The sequence below is a fragment of the Rattus norvegicus genome, chromosome 9 (genome assembly GCF_021556685.1).
Source record: "Rattus norvegicus strain SHRSP/BbbUtx chromosome 9, alternate assembly SHRSP_T2T, whole genome shotgun sequence".
Lineage (NCBI taxonomy): Eukaryota > Metazoa > Chordata > Mammalia > Rodentia > Muridae > Rattus > Rattus norvegicus.
Genome location: NC_141542.1, coordinates 24,541,851 through 24,565,702, shown reverse-complemented (window position 1 = coordinate 24,565,702; position 23,852 = coordinate 24,541,851). Strand labels below are relative to the sequence as shown.

Here is a 23,852-nt window from a genome sequence, read left to right as displayed (position 1 = left end):
TTTTGCGGATGTGAAAAAGAGGAACACTCCTCCATTGTTGGTGAGATTGCAGACTGGTACAACCATTCTGGATATCAGTCTGGAGGTTCCTTAGAAAATTAGACATTGCACTAGTTGAGGACCCAGCTCTACTTCTCTTGCACATATACCCAAAAGATGCTCCAACATACAACAGGGCACATGCTCCACCATGTTCATAGCAGCCTTATTTATAATAGTCAGAAAATGAAAAGATCCCAGATGCCCTTCAACAGAGGAATGGAAACAGAAAGTGTGGTACATCTACACAATGGAGTACTACAGAGATATCAAAAACAATGACTTCATGAAATTCATAGACAAAGAGAACGAACTAAAACATATCCTCCTGAGTGAGTTAACCCAATGACAGAAATACACACATGGTATGCACTCATTGATAAGTGGATATTAGCCCAAATGCTCAAATTCTCCAAGATTCACAGACCAAATGAAAGTCAGGAAGGATGACCAAAATGCTGATTCTTCACTCCTTCCTTTAAAGGAGAAGAAGAATCCCTATTGAAGGGATAGGGATGCAAAGTTTACAACAGAGCCTAGAGTAATGGCCATTCAGAGTCTACCCCACATGTGGCCTATACATATATAGCCTTCAAACTAGATAAGGTGGATGAAGCTAAGAAGTGCAGGCTGACAGGAACTGGATATAGATGTCTCCTGAGAGGCACAGCCAGATCATGTCAAATACAGTGGCAAATGCTAGCAGCAAACCATTGAACTGAGAACCGGACCTCAGTTGGAGGAATTACAGAAAGATTGAAAGAGCTGAAGGGACTTGCAACCCCATAAGAACAACCATGGCTGCCAAGCAGAGATCCCAGAGACTAAACCAGACCCAACCACTATACAGGGACTGTGCCATGGCTCCATCTGCATGTGTATCAGAGGATGGTCTTCTTGGGCACAAATGGAATGAACAGCCCTTGGTCCTGCCTAGGCTGGGAAAGTGGATGGCTGGTGAAGGGAGTACTTTTATAGCAGAGGTGGAGGGCGATGGTATTCAGACTTATTTCTGGAAAACAAGGAAGGAATAACATTTGAATTCGAAATGAAAAATATCCAACTAAAAATCAACAACAACAAAATGGTATATTGAGCTTCGAATCAAAAAAAGCCACAGTCAGGAAACAGAGAAATGTACGCCTATGGTTTTCTTCAAATATGCTCAGGGCCCAGGTAGGTTCTGGGTCCAGGCTGAACCAAGCAGGTTCCTGCCACTGACTGCTCCTCTATTCCTCTTTCCAGAGGCATCATGCAGATTAATATTGGGCCAGAGATGTGGGCAGAGCTGGTCAGAAGTGGCTTTCTTTCCTGTGGTCTCAGGATTATCTGCATTCCTGGGTGTTCAGCATTTTCTGCCCCGGGATTTGGGTGCAGGATTCCCGATGGCTTTAAACTCCCTTATACCTTTTTTATATGTCCTGGGAGGTGTTACAGAAAAATTTATGTTTATCCTATTAATTTGGTCAAAACTGTCATCGACAGTATAATTTAGAGTTAACTATATAGGTGACAGCAAGCATACACAGTGGGTAATGTATGCATGATGAAGTTGAAATTCAGAGTTGGAAACACAGTGCACAGTGACTGTATAAATGCCTGTGAATCTCAGTCTGACTGGGAAGTGATTTGATGCCCAGTCCCCATGAGAATTCAGAGATCCATCCCTCCCTGATAGCTGTGGGACTTCAGATGTTGACACTAATGATCAATAAAGAAGGTTCTTAAGAGTGAAGAGTTTGAGATTACTCCTTTATTGACCAGAATACATCCAATTTACTTGATAGTAACCAGATGCAGGTAGTCAATATATACAGTCTATATCCTTATCAAAATAGACAAGCAAATGAACAAAACAAGAACAACAGATAAATAATAAATCTTCAAATGAATAGAAGGAAAACCAAATAACCAAAACATTTAAAAATTAACCAAACTTTAAAAAGAAGAATTGCGCTAAGCATTCTTTTGCTGCTCCTTTTGCAGAATAGACTTATAGCTGTGGCTTGCCTTGGAGACATAGTAGAAAAGCTGTTAGTGATGGTAACAATCTTCTCGAGAGGAGTGGAAGTAGGTCTGTTTTGTTGGAGTGGGGTATTAAGGAAAAAGCCTACCAATACTGAGTATAAATGATATTACAGACTTTGTCACAAAGTCTTTCCAATGTTGTGAACTGATCTCCATGAAACTCTTCTGGATGACCCATCAGGACAAGTACAAATTTACACGTGCACAGTCTTTCTGGATGACCAGCAGCTCTTGATTGATGTGCATCAACACTTCTCTGAGTCCCTCAAAAAGTGCACACTTGTTGGAGAGAGCTGAGGTGAAAGTACAGCCTATTCAATTCAAAGAAGTTAAACTAAAGGAGGAAAATGCCGTCCACAATTGCTATGGACACTACAGATGAGACGCAATAGTGGTGTATTTGCTGTGCACACTTAGTTCTCCTCCTGTAGCTCTTCTCTCCAAGGGAGATCTTGTCCTGGTCTGTGTCATGTTCGAGTTTCTGCTGGAGAATTTCAGACCTAGCAGAGCAAGGGAATAAAGATTTAGTGAGTGGTTGTCAATTCAGCTCTCCCTCTTACATCAGCTCTATTCAGTTGGACAATCCAGCATGACCTGTCAGCCTAGGTCAGTCCCTGCATCCCCAAGTGACATAGAGTACCTGCGCTTGGATTTATATCTCAGCTTTTAACACTGCTAGAATTTGAACTGTGGACTATGCACTGTACTGGGATTAAGAGAAAAATGAGCATTTTTTCCCACTGGTCCAGGTATATGACATTGAATAATAACATTGTAGCTATGTCTGAACCTGAGTTCAAGAGAGGTATGAGCAACCTAGAATACCATGTGGATTCCTTCTGGAGAACATGCCCAGAATTGAGGTGAAATTTCTGATTACGTTAGCACTGAAGGAACCTGCGGAGGTTCAATTTGTAACCACTGTATCTGCAAATACACAGAGAAGCCATCTCACATCAAATCCATGGGAATTGCATAGATCCTGTAATCACTGAGAATGTGCTCCATGCAAATCTTCCCAGCGTACACACGGACATTAAATGTGATTGTGATGTAGAAACAGAACAGCACCCCTGTAAGTCTATGGCTAGTGTAAGGCAATTTGTGAGAGGACAGAAGAGAAAATGTCCTCAGATATTTCCGGAGAGATCACAGGAAGAAAGGAGTAGAACATAGCAAGAAATCCAGAGGATCATATATATTGTTTCATGGGCAAAATTCACATGAACTGTACCAGAACAATACTCTGAGTAGCTCCTTAGCTGCCTGAGGCTGAAATCCAGGTGGGGTGGTCATCCACCCAAAAAGGGTATTTATATAGGGAAGGATATTCAAATGGCTTCTTCCAGCCTGTGTTCCTACCTGAACATTAATGCTTAATGTAAAGATTCCCCAGGATTCGCTGGAGGCATAAAAAAAATGTTGAGTGGGATATGTACATAGTGGCCAGAGCCTATAGACAGCTCAGTCAGTGATGTGCTGTCCACCCATAAACCGTCATAGACTCAGGGTTCTTTCCCCATTAACAATCTGGCTTAGCAAGTCCCAAAGGCTGTGTAGAGCTGTCTTGTTGCTCAGCAAAGGATCATATATTGGTGGTGGACTAGACTCTTGTTCTTGTTCACTCTTTCAGACTTTCCCCAAAGTGTGCAACTTCTTCTAATCGGAGCTGTCTTTACCATAGCCTGAGTGACTTCATGCCCAAAGCTAGAATCATAGGAAATCTCCATAACCAGGATCCAAATCAACAAATTTTCTCCCTGTAATGTGATTGTTCCACAGATAATTTGAATAAGTAAGTAAACGCTTGCATGGATTATCTCACACTGAATCAGAATCTATGGAAGGGCTCCATCGTATGGTACACTTTTACTCCTTGGCTGATGGACGTCTGGATAGATTCTCCTTCAAGGTTACTCTGGGACCACTACAACATTGATGCTCCCTAGTTGCAATGGCAATACCTACTCCTTGTTGTGGAATCACTGGGTTAACTAAAACTTCTGTTCCACTTTCTGAACATGGCTTCTCATAGGGCTACCTGTTCTTACACTGTCAGACCCATTTGAAGCTCATCATTTCTCCTAACCCATTGAGGCTGAAATTAACTGAGAGAAAATGATGTTGATTGACAGCACTTGCAGAATGCTACACAGATAACATAGGGGAGCGCTTTGGATTATCTGTGCACCTAAAGGGGCTCCTGAAACTACCCTGTTCTTGCACCACAGCATAGCTATGGGACTTTTTCTGGATGACGATACAATTCCAAGCAACTCAAATTCTCAATGAATAAAATCCAAGCCAACTCCCACGGGAAGTTGTAGTGTGCCAAGGTAGCTGGAAAGAAATGGTAGCAGGCAATGTGGAAAGCAACCTTGGAGAAGACACAGTGAGTGACACAACCTTCCAGTGGGCTTTCACAATTCACAAAGAACAGAGAAGCAGGATAAACTCATGGATTTTTCTAGAGAAGCCTTGCCCTTACCTCCCAGTACTCCATTCCTTTGATGTGCTCCAAAGGATTTCAATGCAGATCAGTGGTTTTTCCTGTAATCACTTGAAAATCTAACTTTACAGGTGTTTTTGTGTCCTCTTTTTGGGGGTTGCATTTCTAAAGTATTTTATTGTCCTGCTTCTACACCATAACAAAAAGGTACCTGCAAGCTCTAGGCCTGTACCATTTGTTACCCCTGTGAAATACGACTAACTTGAACATATTTCCACTCCTCCCCCAGACTTCACAGGATAATTCTGTTCTGAAATTTTTGGAAACAGAATAAATTAGTAATTTATGTGTCCTTTTGCTGTACAGAGCTAGATGGAGATGCCAAATGACTGGGCAGCTCTATTTCATGTTTCATGGATGTAAAGTGAATGCTTAGAGTACTTTTCTCATGAAACTTGGAATTGAGGGAAACACACGTTCACTACTGCAAACACACACACACACACACACACACCACACACACACACACACACAAACACTCACACAAACACAGACACACAGATACACACTCGCATGCACAAATGAAAACTTTGCTCTTATGCAGCACATTTCCTGTTGAGTGAGGAATTAGTGGGAACAATGCTGTGTACAAGTCTCTTAGACTCAAGCAGGCTGTGCTGCCCTGGCCTGTACTCATTTCCACTTCAGGAAAACTTTCTATGCAGATACTTGCTGGTCCGACAAGTAATTTACATGTTCTGCACAGATACTCTAAACAACACAACATCAAATCCTCAAGAGAGAGATTTCTAGGAAAAGACTCCATCAAGCTCTATGCTGACTCATCATAGGCCCCTCACTAAAACTACCCTGTTTCCTTCAAAGAAGACTTTGGAAGCATCAGAGAAGACAGTGACTCATGGTCAGTTCCCAGGAATATTTCATCACATTAGAGTTCCTGTGATATTAAAACAACCTCAATGTCAGTCAGAAAAAGGCTAAATAAATAACATACAGTGACTTTTCTGAAAGGCAGCACTGTGTACAATATTGAGAGGGAATCTATCCTGAAAGAATGCAGTACCAATGATATAGTCAGCAAAGCAATGTCAGCAGAGGGTTGCACTCTAGGATTCCATGCAAGATCATGGTGAAGCCAATAAGACAATCCAGAATCTTCCCGGGGGATAACCTGTTCAGGTAAAGTGAAGAAATCTAATCCTTATTTTTAAAATAGCTGAATGGTTTAAGAATGTGTTGAGACAAATAAGAGAGGGGGCTCATCTTGGAACTGGACGAATGATGCAAAGACTGCTGGCCAGCACAAAACAGGAAGCTTCATGTTTGTTGAGAGACCTAGGCTTAAAGGACTAAGTTAGATAATGACTGGACAAAACTGCATGTCATGAACTGGCCTCCCCGCATGCTCCCTAAGATGCAGGTCAGCACAGCAATGCACCTTTCTTGGTGAGAATTGGGGGTACATATGGATAACTTTGTTCTTGAAGCCTCAAGTATCTCATGCCAACCCTCAGCCTTTGAGAAACCTTTTCCACATCCTTGCTCTTCTAAACAGCTTCAGGTTCTAAGGCCCAGTTATGAACTCTCCAGGAGCACTCAAATAAGACAGGACTGACATGCTAATACACAGGCTCTGTAGTTACCCAAGATCTATGAAGCATGAAGTCACCATCTTCATATACAGGGACATGAGGGGAGGAAGAACAAAAGCCACCACAAATGACAATGAGAACCATTTCTTTGGCATTTCCACCAAGCTCTCCTCCTTGAAAACTACTTACTTCCTGAGTCTCAAGGATCCCTGTAAAAAAAATGAGCTCCAGGCTTTTGCTTCATCCCTCAAAGCCCTGTTCTAGTCTAAAGAGGGGCTCCCACATAGCACCCTCCATACATAATGGCATGTAGTGCTGTGCTGTGTGATCAACCTATCTCCCTTAATGAAGTGCAGATTCTCAAAGAGCAGGAGCATTTCATTTCCAAACATGCAGTTTCTGGAAAAGGGGCTATCTCCACAGAAAGCCTTGTAAACCATCACATGAATGAACACTTGGATGAGACCTAGGTCAGGACATGGATCAGTCAATAGACAGTTACATTGGTGTGTCTATGTTTATGGTAAGACATGAGGACCACCTGACCTGAGTCCTAACCCTACCTGCTGTTGCTTGGCTCTGGGGTCACAGATGTTCATTCCGGCCTCTTCACAGAACCTCTTTGCCTCCACAGAGGATGCTGGCAGTTCAGTCTGCTCCACCAGCAGTTCTCTCTTCTCATTCAGCAAAATCTGTATATTGTTCTTCAATTGAGCTTGTTCACGCAGGAGCTGGGATTGCCTGATGCTGAACCACAAACAAAAAATGGTAAATCCCAGCCAGCCTCTATTTGCCTGTCACTCCTGCAAGTCCAATCATCCCTTCAAGGGTCCTCATCCTCAGAAATCCCCAGAATAGAGCCACACTATACAAGTTAACACCAATTAGAGGAGGTCAAATCCAGAATCCACATTCCACATGAAGCAAAGTACTTCTGAAAATCCTGACACTAAGACGGTTTATATAAATCAAGGAAGAAGAGATGGTCCATAAGGGAGCTCGTATATCCATGGTATGGTGAAACCATCTTTCGTTGTGGGGAAAGCCCCTCTGAGGGGTAGTTGAAGACCCAATAGCTATACAATCTTTCCATGTGTTTCTCATGGATCACAGATCTTTATATCTCCTGTCAGAGTCCTAGAGATTCAGAGTTGATTGATATTCCCATCATGGTGCAAACCTTTTCTATCTTGAGGATCTTTAACGGGGAAAATAACAATTGGAGGGTCTTCTACACCCCTCACATGTACGACAACTGAGTCCAAGAGCTACAAATCTAAGACCCTTGCCAGGAGGCAGGCTTCTTGTTAAGAGTCAGACACCATGGAACCAGAGCCCTGACTTTTGTTAAAGTCATACAGGACAGAAGCATTCCCTGCCTAGTGCTGGGTTCTCATCTCTGTCAGCGACTCACCGGTAGGAAGTGTTCACTTGTATGAGCTCCTTGTACCTCTCCATGGCATCACTTATTGAGTTGGTCATCATTTGCATAGCCATCATTCTCATCTCATGTTCAGATTGAAGTATTGGCAATTCGACATGCAGCCTGGGTTAGGTCATGGCCAAAGGAACAAATAATGTTTTGAACTCACGATTTCAGAATTAGGTGAAATGTAAATAAAAATATATAATAAAAAAGTTCAAATTCAAAGAATGGTGGAAGGAAAGAAATTGGCAAAGTCAAAAACCAGACCAAAACCCAACAGTGAGACTCAATCCACAGAAAATATTTCTATGTAAATAAGCAAACATTTGTTTTGAAATAAGGATCCTTGGAATTCTGAGAGATATGGTTATGCAAAGACTCACTATATAGGAGGGGGCAGAGCCTGAGAGCTGCCTGTTTGGGAATAACAACTGTCAAGACCACAGTGACCCTTTCTAGGTCACAATAAACAATCCCTGGATAGTTAAAAAAATAAAAACCTAAAGATCAAAGCAGGTGAAACAAATTAGGTGAAATCAGACTGTTCTCTCGATTACTTAAACTCAGTATGTACCACATACTTTCTCCTTCAAAGTATTTGTACTGGTTAAGTTTATTATCCTGGGCACAGGAAAACAGAGTCACGGTACCAGTTGGAGGGACCTGACCTTCAAGAGCTGGCCAGGTGAGCATGATGGAATTGACTAGTTCAGGAAGAAGATTCCTCCAGTCTGTGCCACAGCTTTGGGCCCAAGAGAAAGCTGTGATGACATTTCTCTTGTTTTGAAAGCAGGTATACTCAATCCTTGGTTTCTATCGTTACATGAATTCTCAGAGGGCATAACTAAGTTTGACAGGGAAGAGGATTTATAGCACCTCCTCCCCTCGGGAGAGTCCTGGGTGCCACCAAGGTATACAGAAGGAGCAAAGTTCTCTTTTGATCAGTGTGGGCCTCCACATACTCATCACTATCATGACCTGCAAAGTGTTGATCAAACAAATCCTCAGACCCCATCAAAGGTCCCAGACGTCCTGATCCTGATAAAACACCACATATACTTCCACATACATACATACCAACCCATATCCAAACACATTTAGAATGCCAACTACATCCATGGAGGTGCCATAGAATCAGTGTATAATGAACAAATTCAGAGGAAAGAGTGATGACGTGCAGGCATTTCATTCACACACACACAGTTGCAGCAAGTGTGACAAGGTCCTTCCAGCTGCTGACAGAACCAACGCTAATCCAGTGAGATCAGGGTCAAGTACAAAAAGTTTGACCCTAAACACACAGCACCTAGCTTATCTCACAAGCAAATGCCTGCCAAATCTCCTTAAAATCCAGGATGAGAGGTGAAACTTTCTCGTGCTATGAGTAAATCTTGAGGTAGTAGAGAGAGAGCGCAAGACAGTGAACAGGTTACTGGGCATAATGACTACCTGTGGTCCCACTCATCATAGATATAAAGATCCAGGATTTGATAAAGTTCATCCCTCTCGAATTGACACTTCTGGATTTCAAATTTGAGTTCCTCCAGTTCCTTTAGACACTCCTCTTGCTTACTGATGACATTTTGGGATGATGCCTTCCTACCAAAACCTGTACACAGATAAACCCAAGTGAATTTGCATATTTGAACCAATGGGCAGAATAGATCATTCTGAATCCGAAAAGGAGGTTGAGGAAGGGGAAATGGTAGAGACTGGGTGAATCCCTGAAAGAGCAGAAAAGCTTTCTTAAAGGTTGATTCTTAAGCTATGTCCCTCTTCCCAACCTCTAATGCCATATGCGTACCACACTCACTATTACACAAACCCCGGCACAGAAATGTATAATCTGACTGAGACATAAACATCTGCGACATTGTTATCTCATATCAGATGTGGTGCAGATAATCCTGGAGTTCATAATGACTTCATAATGTTTAGCACCATCAAGCTCTAACCAAGTGTGGTCCAGCCCAAAGTGTCTGAGAACTCAATTCATGACTAGGGGTGCATCCTTCCTTGTTCTCGCCATCAGAGACTTCTGTAACCTACAGTAATCTAGAGGATGAAGTGCTTCAACTCCCAACCATGGATGGTCACATTGTTAATCTCACAGTGACTCCTCCTGCCAATCATTGACACTCACAGTTAAAAAGCTTCAAGAAAAGACACTGAAGTCTTACCACTTTATGTCTTTCTCTCAAATTAAAGATCAGGAACTCCTGACTCTTGGTTTGCCTTTGAAAAATCCCAACTCTCCTGCTTGTAAGGCCTAGTCTTAGAAGGCACATCTCAAACCTACCTCCTTGAGGATGTTCCCCAACTCTGCCCATGACTCACCAAGCCTTCCCCAGAATGATTTCCTCCTTCCTGTTTCACTAGAGAGGGGGTCAGCTTCCCTCTGACCTGGTGTGGTTTCTCCTTGATCAACACTTTCCTTCCGAAATAGCCTGAGCAGCTGGCGAAACATGCCTGCTTGTGAACCCAAAGGGAACTGAAGTAATATCCCAAAGGCAGTTGGTGTCACCACAACACTGGTGACATCACAGAAGATTCTAGGGATCTCTTAGATACAATAGAGTGTCCAGTGAAGGGCTTACTGGTGATGTCACTGGAAAATTCTATGGCCTACCTACTAACCAGCTCTCCCCACACTGATGAATTTCTGTGGAGACCCTTTCCTCCAGTCTCCCATGTGTCACTGGGAATACCATTTGGCAACCTCTATTTCAGAGCTACATATGCCTCTCTGCTTCATTAAAAGTCAACAATGCTTTTGCTGGGGAGGGTTGCTTACAACCCTGAATTGGAGAACAGATTTTTCTTAGCACCCAAATCTCTAGGGACCAAGGAGGAGGGAGATTTTTCTTAAAAGTAAATCTACTACTCGAGACAATGCATGTGACATGTACTTCGATTCCTAAGCTTTTCCCTTTTTCTGGAGGCCAATATCTTTCTTCTATACCTCTGAGTGTATAAAACCTGGAAATATTTGCTTACTGTGCAGTCCTTGACAGCTGACATTGTTTCCATTTACATATCCATGTATTTCACAAAATCAATGGTCTATAATCCTATTTTTTTTCCAATAAATGCTCCTTTTCCTTGGGATCATAGGGATCAACTACAGGGCATATAAAAATAATAAATTTCTGTCCGTTTTATATATAAAGTAGGGCATCCTCCCTTTCTCAAATATAACAAGACAATTAAATTGGACATCAGTGAGCAAATGTCAACTTGGACCTTGTGTTAATACATTGTAACTACATAGCCATCACTTCTCCAATATCATACTTCCTGAATAGACAAGTCTAGGCATGAGGATGTTGGGGACTACACCATGATCTTTTACGTGTAGCAAACATAAGAATCAGGAGGATGGAAAGGGAGTGGAATGGCCTGAGTTCAGGTTGAAACTCAATTTTAATGGGTCCATAAGTTCAGGAGGGAGTCCATTTGGCATTGTGATATATGGATTTTGTTTTCTTATCATAGGTGTTATAATAATTCAACATGAATGTGTGCTATAATGCCACCCCACCTCACAGATGTAAGAGTGAAAATCATGTCTGACCTTTCTGGGAAGAACTCTGCCTTTTACTACCATCTGGAGTTATACAACATCACTATACAAAGCTCAGAAGAGAGGGGTGCAGATGTGCGGCCCTTAGAATTTGAGGATCTTTTCTTCTGATTAGGGCACTTATGTGTCCTATGTACTTTTTCCCTTGCTCTTTTACTAATGGTGGCTGACTTCTTTCCTGGCCTGAGGTAAACTGGAGTCCAATCTTTTGGATTACTGAACCTTCTATTTTTGAGATGACAGTCCCACCAAGGGTCCTACTTCATACAGAAGTTATGAATAAGTCTCAGGGGCTGGAGTAAGTTAAAAACGTCTGTGACAACAAAGAACTGATTAAGAAAACAAGGGCCCAGCTGCTCATCAAGATCACAGTTGTATGATAGTAAGAAAATGTGAATAGGGCATCAGGTGAAAAGATAAATTAATTAGGAGGTCACAGGCCTAGAAGGGGTAGCCTTTGCTCTCAGTGGAGCTGCCATTCTTTCTGCCATTCCTCGCCCTCTGCCACAGGACCAGAGACTTCCCCATACAACTGGCTGGCCTTGCCAAAGACCTGGCAGGGCTTCTCCCTGTAGAATAGGACACATAGAGTCCTTGAGGACTCACCAAGAGGTCTCCTCCACACAGGTTCCTTGTTGTCAAAGGGAAATGTTCCTGCAGAATCCTGCCATGGCAGCAGGAATTTCAACCTGGCTGCTCTTGGTCCAGCTCACTGGGTGCAGGCCTGAGGCCCAGGGGTATCTGGGGAAAGAAGCAGCACGCACTACCTCACAGCTCTCTCTTTGTTGGATGCAACTGCTAGGACTGTGATGGGATTTTTGTTTCTTTGTGTGTTTATTAGAAATACCTACAAAGGTGATTAAAGTTGCAACATGCCTTCATACCCAGCGTGCAGAATGTTTTTACATCGTTGTTGTTCCTGTTTTATGTTTGGATTTTGTTCTTTAATCCCCTCAGGAAATTTCCCTGTTCTTAGAATATTAAGCACATGCTTGGGAGGGATCGATTATTCAAGTTCGGCAAAGCTTTTGTTCTCACCATCACTCCACAGATGATGCCATTACTTACTTTGAAATAAGAAAACAGTTATAGAGAAGTAAATTAACCTGTAAGCTATCAAAGAAGAAACACATCATGATTGTGGAATGGCACCCCAGTATTTTGTATTTCCGAAGTTATTTTTATTTTAAATTTTTTATTGGATTTTTTTGGGTACATTTTATCCTTTTTAAATCCTTAAAGGTATCTTTTATTCCTCTCGTCCCATTTACAAGGTGGAATTTCACCTGTGATTGTTAGTCCAGATGGTTTGGTCAATGTCTTAGACATCACCCTGGCCTAGTTTCCTTGGCATAAGCTGAGTTAGAAGCAGACTCAAAGGTTCAGGACCAACAAATAATGAATTCCACTACATCTGGATACCTAGCCTCACAGCCAGGAAGGGACTGGATTTCCATTCACTATTTAAAAAAAGATGCAGTTCATTAACATGTAAAAAATTTCTCAAGTATATTAAAGTGTTTACCATGGTCATACAGTTTTTCAAATACCTGGCATTCATCTTTTTCCAAAACCTAAAATATCTTTCTTATTCACATTTTTTGATTATTTTTTGGTACTAGTATCATTTTTTTAAATTTCAGTTTTTTTAATAGATATATATGTTTTATTCAAACGTTATTCCCTTTCCCAGCTTTTGGTCCATAAGCACCCCTGCCATGACCTCTCCCATATGTATGGTCCCCCAATCCATGCCACTTAGAAACCCCTTCCCGGACATTCCACTGCACTGAGGGTCCCACCTTGTTAAGAACAAGGGCTTCCCCTTCCACAGGTGCCCCATCAAGGCTATTCTCTCCTACATATGCAGTTGGACCCCTGGGTCAGTCCATGTATAGTCTTTTGCTAGTGGTTTATTTGGTTGGCATTGCTGTTCTTATGGGGTTGCAAGCCCTTCAGCTCTTTGAATACTTCTTCTAATTCCCATAAAGGGCGTCTTGTTCTCAGTTCAGTAGTTTACTGCTAGCACTGACCTCTTTATTTGACATGCCCTGGATGTGTCTCTCAGGGGAGATGCATAATCTGTCCCTTTCAGTAAGCACTTTTTAGCTTTATCAATCTTACCTAGTTTTGGTGGCTGTATATATATGGGCCACATGTGGGGCAGACTCTGAATGGCTGTTCCTTCAGTCTCTGCTTTAGATTTGGCCTCCATATCCCCTCCTATGGATATTTTTGTTCCCCATTTTAAGAAGGAGTGGGAGCATATGCACTTTGGTCATCCTTCTTCTTGAGTTTCCTGAGATCTGTTGATTGCATCTTGGGTAATTCGAGGTTTTGGTCAATATCTACTTATCAATGAGTGCATACTGTCAACGAGGGGTGTTCAGTACCTGGAAGAGAATGAAGGACAAGAGATGTGATGAAGGACTCCAAGACAAGTGTCTGATCAAGGCGACAATTTTATTTTTCCCCAAGGCTGAATTTGTACCATAAAAAGGGTAACAGAGAGAGGGGGGAAGTAAGAAACATTTACCCACGCTAAGGACACAATATTCGTGTGGTCAGAGAATTGGCTGGTGTTGACAGGTTGTCAGAAAGGTCACGGGTTTTTCATATCTATTAGTCAGCAGGATGTTGGTTTTTCAGAAAGGTTACAGGTCATGACATTGGGTATCTTAATGTCACACGTTATCATATGATTATTCATCTTGACCACCACATTTGTATTAGTCTTCTGCAGCTGGCTGGCGATTTTCCATGAACCCAGGCATACTTAATGCTCACCATAATAATAACATCAATAATGGAGGGCTTCATGGCCATCGCTCCCAAGAGCATACCAAGTGTGTTTTTCTGTGATAGGGTTACCTCACTGTGGATGATATTTTCTAGTTCTTTCCATTTGCCTATGAATTGAATGTTGTCATTGTTTTTGATAGCTGAGTGGTACTCCATTGTGTAGATGTACCACATTTTTCGAATAAATTCCTCTGATGAAGGGCATCTGGGTTCATTCCAGCTTCTGGCTAATATGAATAAGGCTGCTATGAACATAGTGGATCATATGTGTTGTTGTATGTTGGAGTATCTTTTGGGTACATGCCTAGGACAGGTATAGCTGTGTGCTCAGGTAGTGCAATGTCCAATTTTACAGGAACGTTCAGACTGATTTCCAGAGTTCTTGTACCAGTTTGCCATCCCAGCAACAATGGACGAGTGTTCCTCTTTCTCCACATCCTCGCCAGCATCTGTTGTCACCTGATTTTTTGATCTTAAACATCCTGACTGGTGTGAGGTGGATTCTTAGGGTTGTTTTGATTTGCATTTCCCTGATGACTAAGGATATTGAGCATTTCTTTAGGTGCTTTTCAGCTATTCTATATTCCTCAGCTGAGAATGTTTTCTTTAACTGTGAACCCCATTTATTAACAGGGGTGTTTGGCTCTCTGTACTCTAACTTCTTCTGTTTTGTGTATACTTTGGATATAAGCCCTCCATCAGATGCAGGATTGGTAAAGATTTTTTCCCAATCTGTGGGTTGCCTTTTTGTCCTAATGACACTGTCCTTTGCCTTACAAAAGCTTTTCAGTTTTATGAGGTCCCATTTGTCGATTCTTGATCTTAAAGCATAAGCCACTGGTATTTTGTTCAGGAAATTTTCCTTAGTTCTTATGTCTTGGAGACTCTTCCCTACTTTTTATCCATTACTTTTAGTGTATCTGGTTTGATGTGGAGGTCCTTGATCCACTTGGACTTAAGCTTTGTACAGGGTAATAAGAATGGGTCAACTTGCATTCTTTTACATGTTGACCTCCAGTTGATCCAGCACCATATGTTAAAAATACTATCTTTCTTCCATTGGATGTTTTACCTCCTTTGTCAAAGATCAAATGACCATAGGTGTGTGGGTTCTTTTCTGTGTCTTCAATTATGTTCCACTGATCTGCCTGTCGGTATGCCAATACCATACAAACTATTGCTCTGTAATACTGCTTGAGGTCAGAGATGGTGATTCCCCCAGAAGTTCTTTTATTGTTGAGTATAGTTTTGCTATCCTGGGTTTTATGTTCTACCAAATGACGGCAAATTGCACTTTCTACCTTTATAAAGAATTGAGTAGGAATATTGTTGGTGATGGCATTGAATCTGTAGATTGCCTTTGGCAAAATGGTCATTTTTTACCATATTCATCCTGCCAATCTATGAGCATGGGAAATCTTTCCATCTTCTGAGACCTTCTTCAATTTCTTCAGAGATTTGAAGTTCTTGTCATACAGATTTTTTACTTGCTTGGTTCAAGTAACAGCAAGTTATTTTATATTATTTGGGACTATTGTGAAGGGTGCCATTTCCCTAATTTCTTTCTCAGCCTGTTTACCCTTTGAGTAGAGGAAGGCTACTGAATTGTTTGGGTTGATTTTATACTCGGACAGTTTGCTGAAGTTGTTGATCAGGTTAAGTAGTTCTCTGGTAGAATTTTGGTGTTGCTTAAGTAGACTATCATATCATCTTCAAATATTAGTGTTTTGACTTCATCCCTTCTATTTTTTTCCCTTTGACCTACATTCATTGTTTGATTGCTATGGCTAGGATGTTAAGTACCATATTGAAAAAGTAGGGAAAGAGTGGGCAGCCTTGTCTAGTCCCTGATTTTAGTGGGATTCCTTCAATATTCTAAGTTTAGTTTGATGTTAGGTACAGGTTTGATGTATTTTGCATTTTCCTATATTTAGATTCAGGCCTTCAATTCCTGATCTTTCCAGGACTTTATTAATGAAAGGGTAATGAATTTTGTCAAATAATTTCTCAGCATCTAATGAAATGATCATGTGGTTTTGGCTTTGTTTATATGATGAATTTCGTTGATGAACTTCTGTATATTAAACCATCCCTGCATCCTTGCCATGAGGTCTACTTGACCATGATGGATGATTGTTTGGATGCGTTCTTGGATTCAGTTTGCAAGAATTTTATTGAGCATTTTGATCAATGTTCATAAATAAAATAGGTCTGAATTTCTCTATCTTTGTTGTATCTTTGTGTGGTTTAGGTATAAGTGTAATTGTGGCTTCATAGAAGGAGTTTGGTAGTGCTCTGTCTGTTTCTATTTTGCGGAATAGTTTGGACAGTATTGGTATGAAGTCTTCTATGAAGGTCTGATAGAATTCTGCACTAAATCCATCTGGTCCTGGGCTCTTTTTGGATGGGAGATGTTTATTAGCAGTTTCTATGTCTTTATGAGTTATGGGGTTGTTTCAATGGTTTATTTGTTCCTGATTTAACTGTGGTACCTGGTATCTGTATAGAAAATTGTCCATTTCCTCCACATTCTCCAGTTTTGTTGAATATATGTTTTTGTAGTAGGATCTGATGATCTTCTTAATTTCTTCAGATTTTGTTGTTATGTCTCCCTTTTATTTCTGATTTTATTAATTTGGATACACTCTGTGACCTCTGGTTAATATAGCTATGCGTTTATGTATCTTGTTGATTTTCTCAAAGAACCAGCTCCTGGGTTTGCTGATTCTTTTGATACTAGGTTTTGTTTCTTCTTGTTTGATTTCAGCCCTGAGTTTGATTATTTCCTGCCTTCTACTCCTCTAGGGTTTATTTAATTTTTTCTAGAGCTTTTAGGTGTGCTGTCAAGCTGCTGACATATGCTCTCTCTTGTTTCTTTTTGCAGTCATACAGAGCTATGTGTTTTCCTCTTAGTGCTGCTTTTATTCTGTCCCATAAGTTTTGGTATGTTGTATCTTCATTTTCATTAAATTCTAAGAAGTCTTTAATTTCTTTCTTATGTCTCCAATGACCAAGTTGTCATTGACTTCAACTTCCATGTATATGTGGGCTTTCTGTCCTATTTGTTGTTATTGATCAGCAGCCTTAGTCCGTGGTTTTTTGATAGGATGCATGGGGTTATTTCTATCTTCCTGTATCTGTTGAGGCCTGTTTTGTGACCGATTATATGGTCAATTTTGTAGAAGGTACAATGGGATGCTGAGAAGAAGGTATATCCTTTGGTTTTAGGGTGGAGTGTTCTATATATATATATGTTAAATCCATTTGTTTCATAACCTGTTAGTCTTTCTGTGTCTCTGTTTAATTTCTGTTTCCCTTATCTGTACATTGATGAAAGTGGCGTGTTTAAATTTCCTACTATTATTGTTTGTGGTGCAATGTATGATTTTTTTGAGCTTTAGAAAGGTTTCTTATTGTTTAGGGACACAACTGCTATATACTTGACAAATATAGCAATCACCCAGAACATCCGTAGAAAGCATGTGACTGTTGGCCACATGAGGATGAGTTTCTTTCAAAGATCATCATGATTTTTGGTAAGATCTTCTCTGTAATTGGTGGCATGGCTTCCCACAAACATGGTCCAGTTGTCTAGAATCTCCTCCTTGGTCAGCATCTCATCCTTGTTTTTATCTGACTCATACACCAGATGCTGGGCCTCAGCCTGTGCATGGTCATAGTCCTGAGGGAGGATCCAATGGTGAATCTCATCCTAATCCAGTTCCCCATCCTTGTTCAGATTTCGGAAATCATTGAACTGCTCCCCAGACAAAACCCAGTAGGTCTCAGGGCAATTGTCTTCGTGAGAAAAAGATGTCCACAATGTACTCATCCTGGTCCACAAAACCATCCCTGTTCTTGTCGATATTCCCCAGCGTTTCCAGAACTACAATCTCCTTCATATGTTCTAAATCCTCTTAGTGCAGAAAAGCAATGAACCCGTACTGAGTAGCTGTCAGGTCACCGTCAAGGCCTTAAACCTCCTCTCATCTCGTGGAGGCAACTTTTTAAAGTTGTGATGATCAGAGCTATCTTGGAATTCAGCAAGGTTTCCCAGGTAGTAGCCATAGGTAGCCTGCTGGTATTCTTCCCAGGAGATTTTTCATCTATGTCCCTATCATAATCCTTCCAGAGTTTAGCCACATTTTGGTTGATGTATCTTTTCTGTACCTGTTTGATCCAAACTTTCAGATCCTCAGTAGTAACAAGGCTGCCTTCATCACTGTCAGTTGGATCAACAATTTTCCCCAACTACTCCTGCTCTCGTCCAGGATTAGCTATCAAAGGTCTTGGAGTCCTCCTTGCCCAGGAAGACCTCATGATCGTACAGGAAGCTGTGCTTATTCTCTGGTGGCCACTGGCCCTGCTCTGAATCGGGACAAACCATGTGCTCCTTGCTTATCATGCTCTTGGCCATGAACGCCAGGACCAGTGCCAGCAGCAGCCCATGGAGAGTCCCAGGCTGAGACCATGCACCACAGTTGCGATCAAAGGGAGGCAGCAGGGAAGTAGGGGCTCAGAGCACCTTATCTGCTGTCCCTTCCCCAGAGAGGGCTTTTGTTACATTTCAAACGTTATACGTTTTCCTGGTTTCCACAAAACCCCTTATAAAACCCCCTCCTCCTTCTACTATGAGGGTGTTACCACACCCACCCAAACACCCAGGCCTATCTGCCTCCCTGTTCTGGTTTCCCCTACACTGGGGCATCAAGCCTTGACAAGACCAAGGGCTTCTCCTCCCATTTGTGCCCAAGAAGGCCATCCTCTTCTACATATGCAGCTGTAGCCATGGGTCTGTCCATGTGTACTCTTTCGATGGTGGTTTCGGTCCTGGGAGCTCTGGGTGTTTCTTAGTGTTGTTCTTATGGGGCTGTAAACCCCTTCAGCTCCCTCAATCCTTTCTCTTACTCCTCCATTGGGGACCCTGCTCTCAGTTGAATGGTTGGCTGCAAGTATCTGCCTCTGTATTTGTCATGCTCTTTACCCCACTCTTTTGAGCAGATCACCACAGAGCAATGAAGATGTATTGTCTTGGCGTGATGATGTACAGACAAATAGATGATTTCTTAATTCTTATGATGGTTCTATAAGAATTCCTAAAATTAGATTAGTAATTTTAAGCTCCTTTATAATGGGACAGCTATTATGTTTTCTCTGGTAATCAAAATTGCATTGAGAACTCTTCCTTCTTAAAGTTTCATGAGTGAATTGCTTCTGCAATACCAAGCAGGCATCTACAAATTAGAACCCATGCTAAGAGGGTACAAACCAATTAACCAAAGTTCATAAAAAGAGAACTAATGATTTACTATAGGTGCGAGGACTGAACGTAAATAATTGACTGGATTTGCCTATAGGCAATTTCACTTATTCTTTTCTCATAAAAATTACAGCTTTTAACTCTCCATGAACATGCAGAGCCAGTGACAGATGGTGACGGTTTATCCTGATGATTACTCTTCATGGATATGCATGTAAACATTCTCTGTCGTAAACTGATTATCCAACTTATGATTTGAATTCCTGTGCAAACTTGTGGTGAACTTTTCACCATGTGATGCTGTGTTCAGAAAGATATACAAATGCTGAGGACAAAGAGAGAGAAAGCTTTTTAGACAGAACTGAACTGAAGAGAACAGAACTCAAGAAGAACTTAGAAGTAAAGGCATAGCGTTGAGAGTAAGGCATTGAGAGTAAGGAAATTATTGTGTCATAAGAGCAAGAGGAAAGGAGATAAGAAGAAGAGAGCAAGGAGAACCTTATAAGTCAAACTTTATGGAGGCAAACCTTTGTAGAAATTTTAGGAAAACTGAAGAACTTATAAATAAAGGTTAAAATCACTGCTCTTCAGTCTTCAGCCTGGCTCACTGGCTAGCCTGTGCTCTTCAGGCAGGCTCACTGGCTAGCCTGTGCTCTTCAACCTGGCTCACTGGCTAGCCTCTGCTCTTCAGTCAGACTCACTGGCTATCCTCTGCTCTTCAGTCAGGCTCACTGGCTAGCCTCTGCTCTTCAGCCTGGCTCACTGGCTAGCCTGTGCTCTTCAGTCAGGCTCACTGGCTAGCCTCTGCTCTTCAGCCTGGCTCACTGGCTAGCCTGTGCTCTTCAGCCTGGCTCACTGACTAGCCTCTGCTCTTCAGTCAGGCTCACTGGCTAGCCTCTGCTCTTCAGCTAGGCTCACTGGCTAGCCTCTGCTCTTCAGTCAGGTTCACTGTCTAGCCTCTGCTATTCAGTTACGCTCACTGGCTAGACTCTGCATCTCAGCTGGGCTCACTGACCTATGGGGCCCTAGCACATCGCTTAACCATCTGCTCATGATTGCCTGACCACACTGACCACCTGACCGCCCTGACTTCTTAAAGTCATTCTCTAGAAAGAGCAAAAGAAACCAAAGAGAAACACCACAGCAAACTTTTCCCATGGGCTCTGCTTTAACCTTAAGTGCTTTCATTATTTCTTTAAAAGAGTGAAATATAATTTCGGCTATTCATATGGCCAGGAGAGCTGAGCAGTAGTCATTGCTTTAGGGAATTTGGTGCTAAATCAAAAGATTCCTTTATTCTCTCACGATGTTACCTGTATGCTGTAAGATGTATGTTTAGAAAACACAACACCAAATTCCTAAAATCTAGATGTTTTAAGACATCAGCTCATGGAGAAACATAACTGCTTCCTATCTAGACTGGGCTTTTTTGCTATACTGCAGGTACAATCAATTTTCCACACTACTTCTATGATTTTCAAGAATGATTAAGAGAAAAATAAGTTGAACATAATGGCCAGAAAGGGGGTTCTGTCAAGTTGTCTTATGTGGGACAAGATACCAAACTATGATGGTAAACCTAAAACCACCTGTTCCCAAAACTAACAGAACTTACAGAAAATACATACTTTCTTATCACACCTCCTCCCCAATGGTCAGTGATTTAATGAGCACCTACTATGATCCTAGCACTGTGCATCTAAGTGTGTAATGGTGAATAAAAAAACTTAATAAAAAGCCTCATTAAGGAATAAAGAAAAATGAAACATAACTTTGAAACTCAGAATTCAATATAAGCAAAACCACCATTTCTTCAACTGGTGATTTCTGAAAACTTCATAATTTTTTCCATGGGCTTCTATAGTAATGATTCTGAGTCTTGATTTGGTAAATCACAAAAAGCAAGTCACTCTTCTTTCTTGGCTCCCACAACTGTCAAAGGGAACAACACTGTTGCTGTCCATTGTGCTTCCCTATCAATCCTGCTATGGATGGTAATGAATTCCAGGCTTTTCAATGTGAAAACAGGCCACCACTTGAGGGCAAAGATTATTAAAATTACCCAAACCGGTATATTCTCTAAAATTTTCACATAGCATTTTACTGATATCACAATGTAAATTCACCACAAATATTTAACCAATGAAAATATTGAATATCTCTGCAAATAGGAGCGATAATCATATATACTTGAAAACAACTATTATGGAAACAAAGGACGTACTAGGAGAAAAGATACATCACTAAAAGCTACACAAGCAGCAAAAAAGACACTACATTTCTTGGTTTAAAAGTTAGGTGATACATTTGATCTTTAAAGACAGGCAATGTACTTGATCTTTAAGCCCTTCAACTGTGCCCTGTCCACATAGAAACTGCAGTAGATGACAATCTTTTGTAAGATTTATTTATTTATATGTGAGACAATGCAGCTGTCTTCAGACACACCAGAAGAGGGCATCAGTACTCCTTACAGATGGTTGTGAGCCACCATGTGGTTGCTGGCATTTGAACTCAGGACCTCTGGAAGAACACTTGGTGCTCTTACCCATTGAGTCATCTCTCCAGCCCTCACAACAGCCTCTCTTTCACAGCATCACAGTGGTCAATTTCACTAGATGGCTCCAGGGTGATAACAGAGAAACTTTCACAGTTCCTGAGCACTTCTGAGTTCAAACACCAGCAGTGCCAACTCTGTGCTGTTGGCACATTCTGACCTGTCTCCTAAGGGTTGTCAGCCACAAAAGGGACGGGTTAGCACCAGACAGCATTCAGTGCCCAATCCTAAAAACCCCATCGATTCTGAAAAAGCCACATTCCATGCTTGCTCCATATTTGAGGAAGCCAAATGGTTGATCTGGCTCAAGGCTCTACTTTTCTTAGCTCATCAACTTTCTTTTTCCACTTCTTGTCACAAGAAGTATTTTTTTATGCTGCAAATACACTGCAGTGTTTGAAGGAAACCACCATCAACTCTGGGTGCCACCTCTTGAAATTTAAAATTCACAAAACAATTCATGGCTTTCTAATCAGCACCATGGAAAATGAACAACAACAAGCAAAACCATTCCAAAGGAACTTGCTGATCTGAAGGTCTGCTCATAGCAGGTAGGAAAGAATTAAATTATGCAGAACTGTAATCTCTCAGAGCTTTGGAGGCTAAAAAAGAGGAAATCTCTGTTTATGTTCCCTTTCTCCAAGTAATTGAAGGAGGGTATTTTGCATCCTCCAAATACAATTTCTTGCAAGGGGCAACCAATTACATAGTAGATCAGAAGAAATCTATTAAATAATACATTCACTGCCTGAGGTTTTTAGAAAATATTTTCCCTTGATCCCAGGCCTTTAACATACATTAGAAACATTACAGGGATGTGCCACCAGGCTAAGCTGCCTCTGAAAAGCCTGTCCTGCCCTGGCAGGTACAGGCCATTTAATTCCAAGTCATCTGGAGAGGTGTGACAACCCCAAGTTGCTGTGGGGATGTCAGAGCACAGCTCTCATGCACACTCCAGATTACCTCTCCATTCTTTCTCAATGCCATGGGCTTTCCAATCCCTGCTTCAGCTCTCCATACATTCCTGAACCCTCCCTTCCCCTACCTAGTGGGCTCACTTTGCATTGCCTCCTTCTGCCATGGCTTTCCCAGGGCGCGGGGGGGGGGGGGGGTGCAGAACCAGTCCAAGGAGGGGAGCAGGTCTCCTACCTACTTGACGATGCTGCTCTTAAGGTGCAGCCCGCCCTGCTTGCTCCTTGCTGTCCCTGGGGACCAGACCGGAGGTCGGGCTAGGGGTCTGCGCGAGCGCCAGGCCTCGAGGTCCCCTGGCAGGACTGGCCTGGGCTTCTTCCTTGGACACTGCGAGGCTGTAGTCTCAGTTGGAAACCCCGTCGCTGTCATAGCGCGCCCTCCGGTGGCCGAGGTGACGCCCAACGCCGCTAAGGCCCCCTTCCCTGGCCGCTTCTTCTGCTTTTTCTTTTCTTTTCTTCTTTCTCTTTTTGTTCGCGATGTGGCGCCTGCGAAGAGCTCGCCTCCAGGAAGGAGGACATCGTGCAGTCAGAATCACCTCTGGGCCCTGCCGGGGTTGGAGAGGGAGAGAGAGGAGTCAGCTTGGGAGGTGGCGCCCTGGCTGCTGGCACCTGCTGATGGAAAACTCGCCCAGGCACACGCGCTGCTGAGGGCGCCAAATATAACGCGGGCGCCCGGTCCCCTCAGGCCCCGCGCTCACCCACGAGCTCCGCGTGCCCTGAGGCCCGGCTCGGGCGCGGTCGAGCTGCGGGGTGGGACAAACACGGGTGCCCACTCCACGGTGCAGGCAACACGGGGAAGCAGGACACGGGGAGGCGTGTGGTGTGAATCTCTGGGCTCCGCCCAGGCCCGTCAGACCCCCTCAGTGCTCTGAGGAGGCGCAGGGCGGCTTCTGTGGCCCCCAGGCCCAACATAACCTAACCGAGGCCATCGCCTGCGGAGCTTCCAGCTGCCCCAGGCTTGAGGCTTGGGCATGGTGATTGTGGTTGCCACTCTCCTAGGCCAGCTCAGCAGGGAGCAAGCCACCACCTGCTGTCCTCACCTGAAGGCATCCTGATGGGGCTGAGATCCCAGATCCAGCAGGCGAGCCTCAGGGCAATGGGCCATGGTCTTGGCTCTGCACCTT

The 23,852-nt window shown here is 42.5% G+C and overlaps 1 protein-coding gene and 2 pseudogenes across 4 annotated transcripts; all 3 read right to left on the bottom strand.

The window, feature by feature from the left end:
- Nucleotides 1-1,770: 1,770 nt before the first annotated feature.
- On the bottom strand, nt 1,771-23,093 carry LOC134480494 (uncharacterized). Of its 3 annotated transcripts, XM_087568865.1 has the most exons (6): nt 22,911-23,093; nt 13,263-13,531; nt 9,005-9,164; nt 7,544-7,675; nt 6,693-6,876; nt 1,771-2,567 (listed from the first exon to the last, which is right to left on the bottom strand). In XM_087568865.1, the coding sequence occupies exons 2-6, from the start codon at nt 13,351-13,353 to the stop codon at nt 2,562-2,564; spliced, it is 573 nt and encodes a 190-aa protein (XP_087424991.1). In that variant the 5' UTR covers nt 13,354-13,531; nt 22,911-23,093; the 3' UTR covers nt 1,771-2,561. The 3 variants fall into 3 exon arrangements, with proteins under 3 accessions (XP_087424991.1, XP_087424990.1, XP_087424988.1); XM_087568864.1 differs by lacking the exons at nt 13,263-13,531; nt 22,911-23,093 and adding an exon at nt 9,893-10,103; XM_087568862.1 differs by lacking the exons at nt 1,771-2,567; nt 13,263-13,531; nt 22,911-23,093 and adding an exon at nt 9,893-10,103 and having other exon boundaries at nt 6,564-6,876.
- LOC148003567 (uncharacterized) lies at nt 1,771-23,339 on the bottom strand (annotated as a pseudogene). The gene is made up of 3 exons (XR_015629380.1): nt 22,907-23,339; nt 6,693-6,876; nt 1,771-2,567 (listed from the first exon to the last, which is right to left on the bottom strand). The product of XR_015629380.1 is annotated as an uncharacterized LOC148003567 (transcript).
- LOC148003568 (reticulocalbin-1 pseudogene) lies at nt 17,398-21,760 on the bottom strand (annotated as a pseudogene).
- Nucleotides 23,340-23,852: the final 513 nt, after the last annotated feature.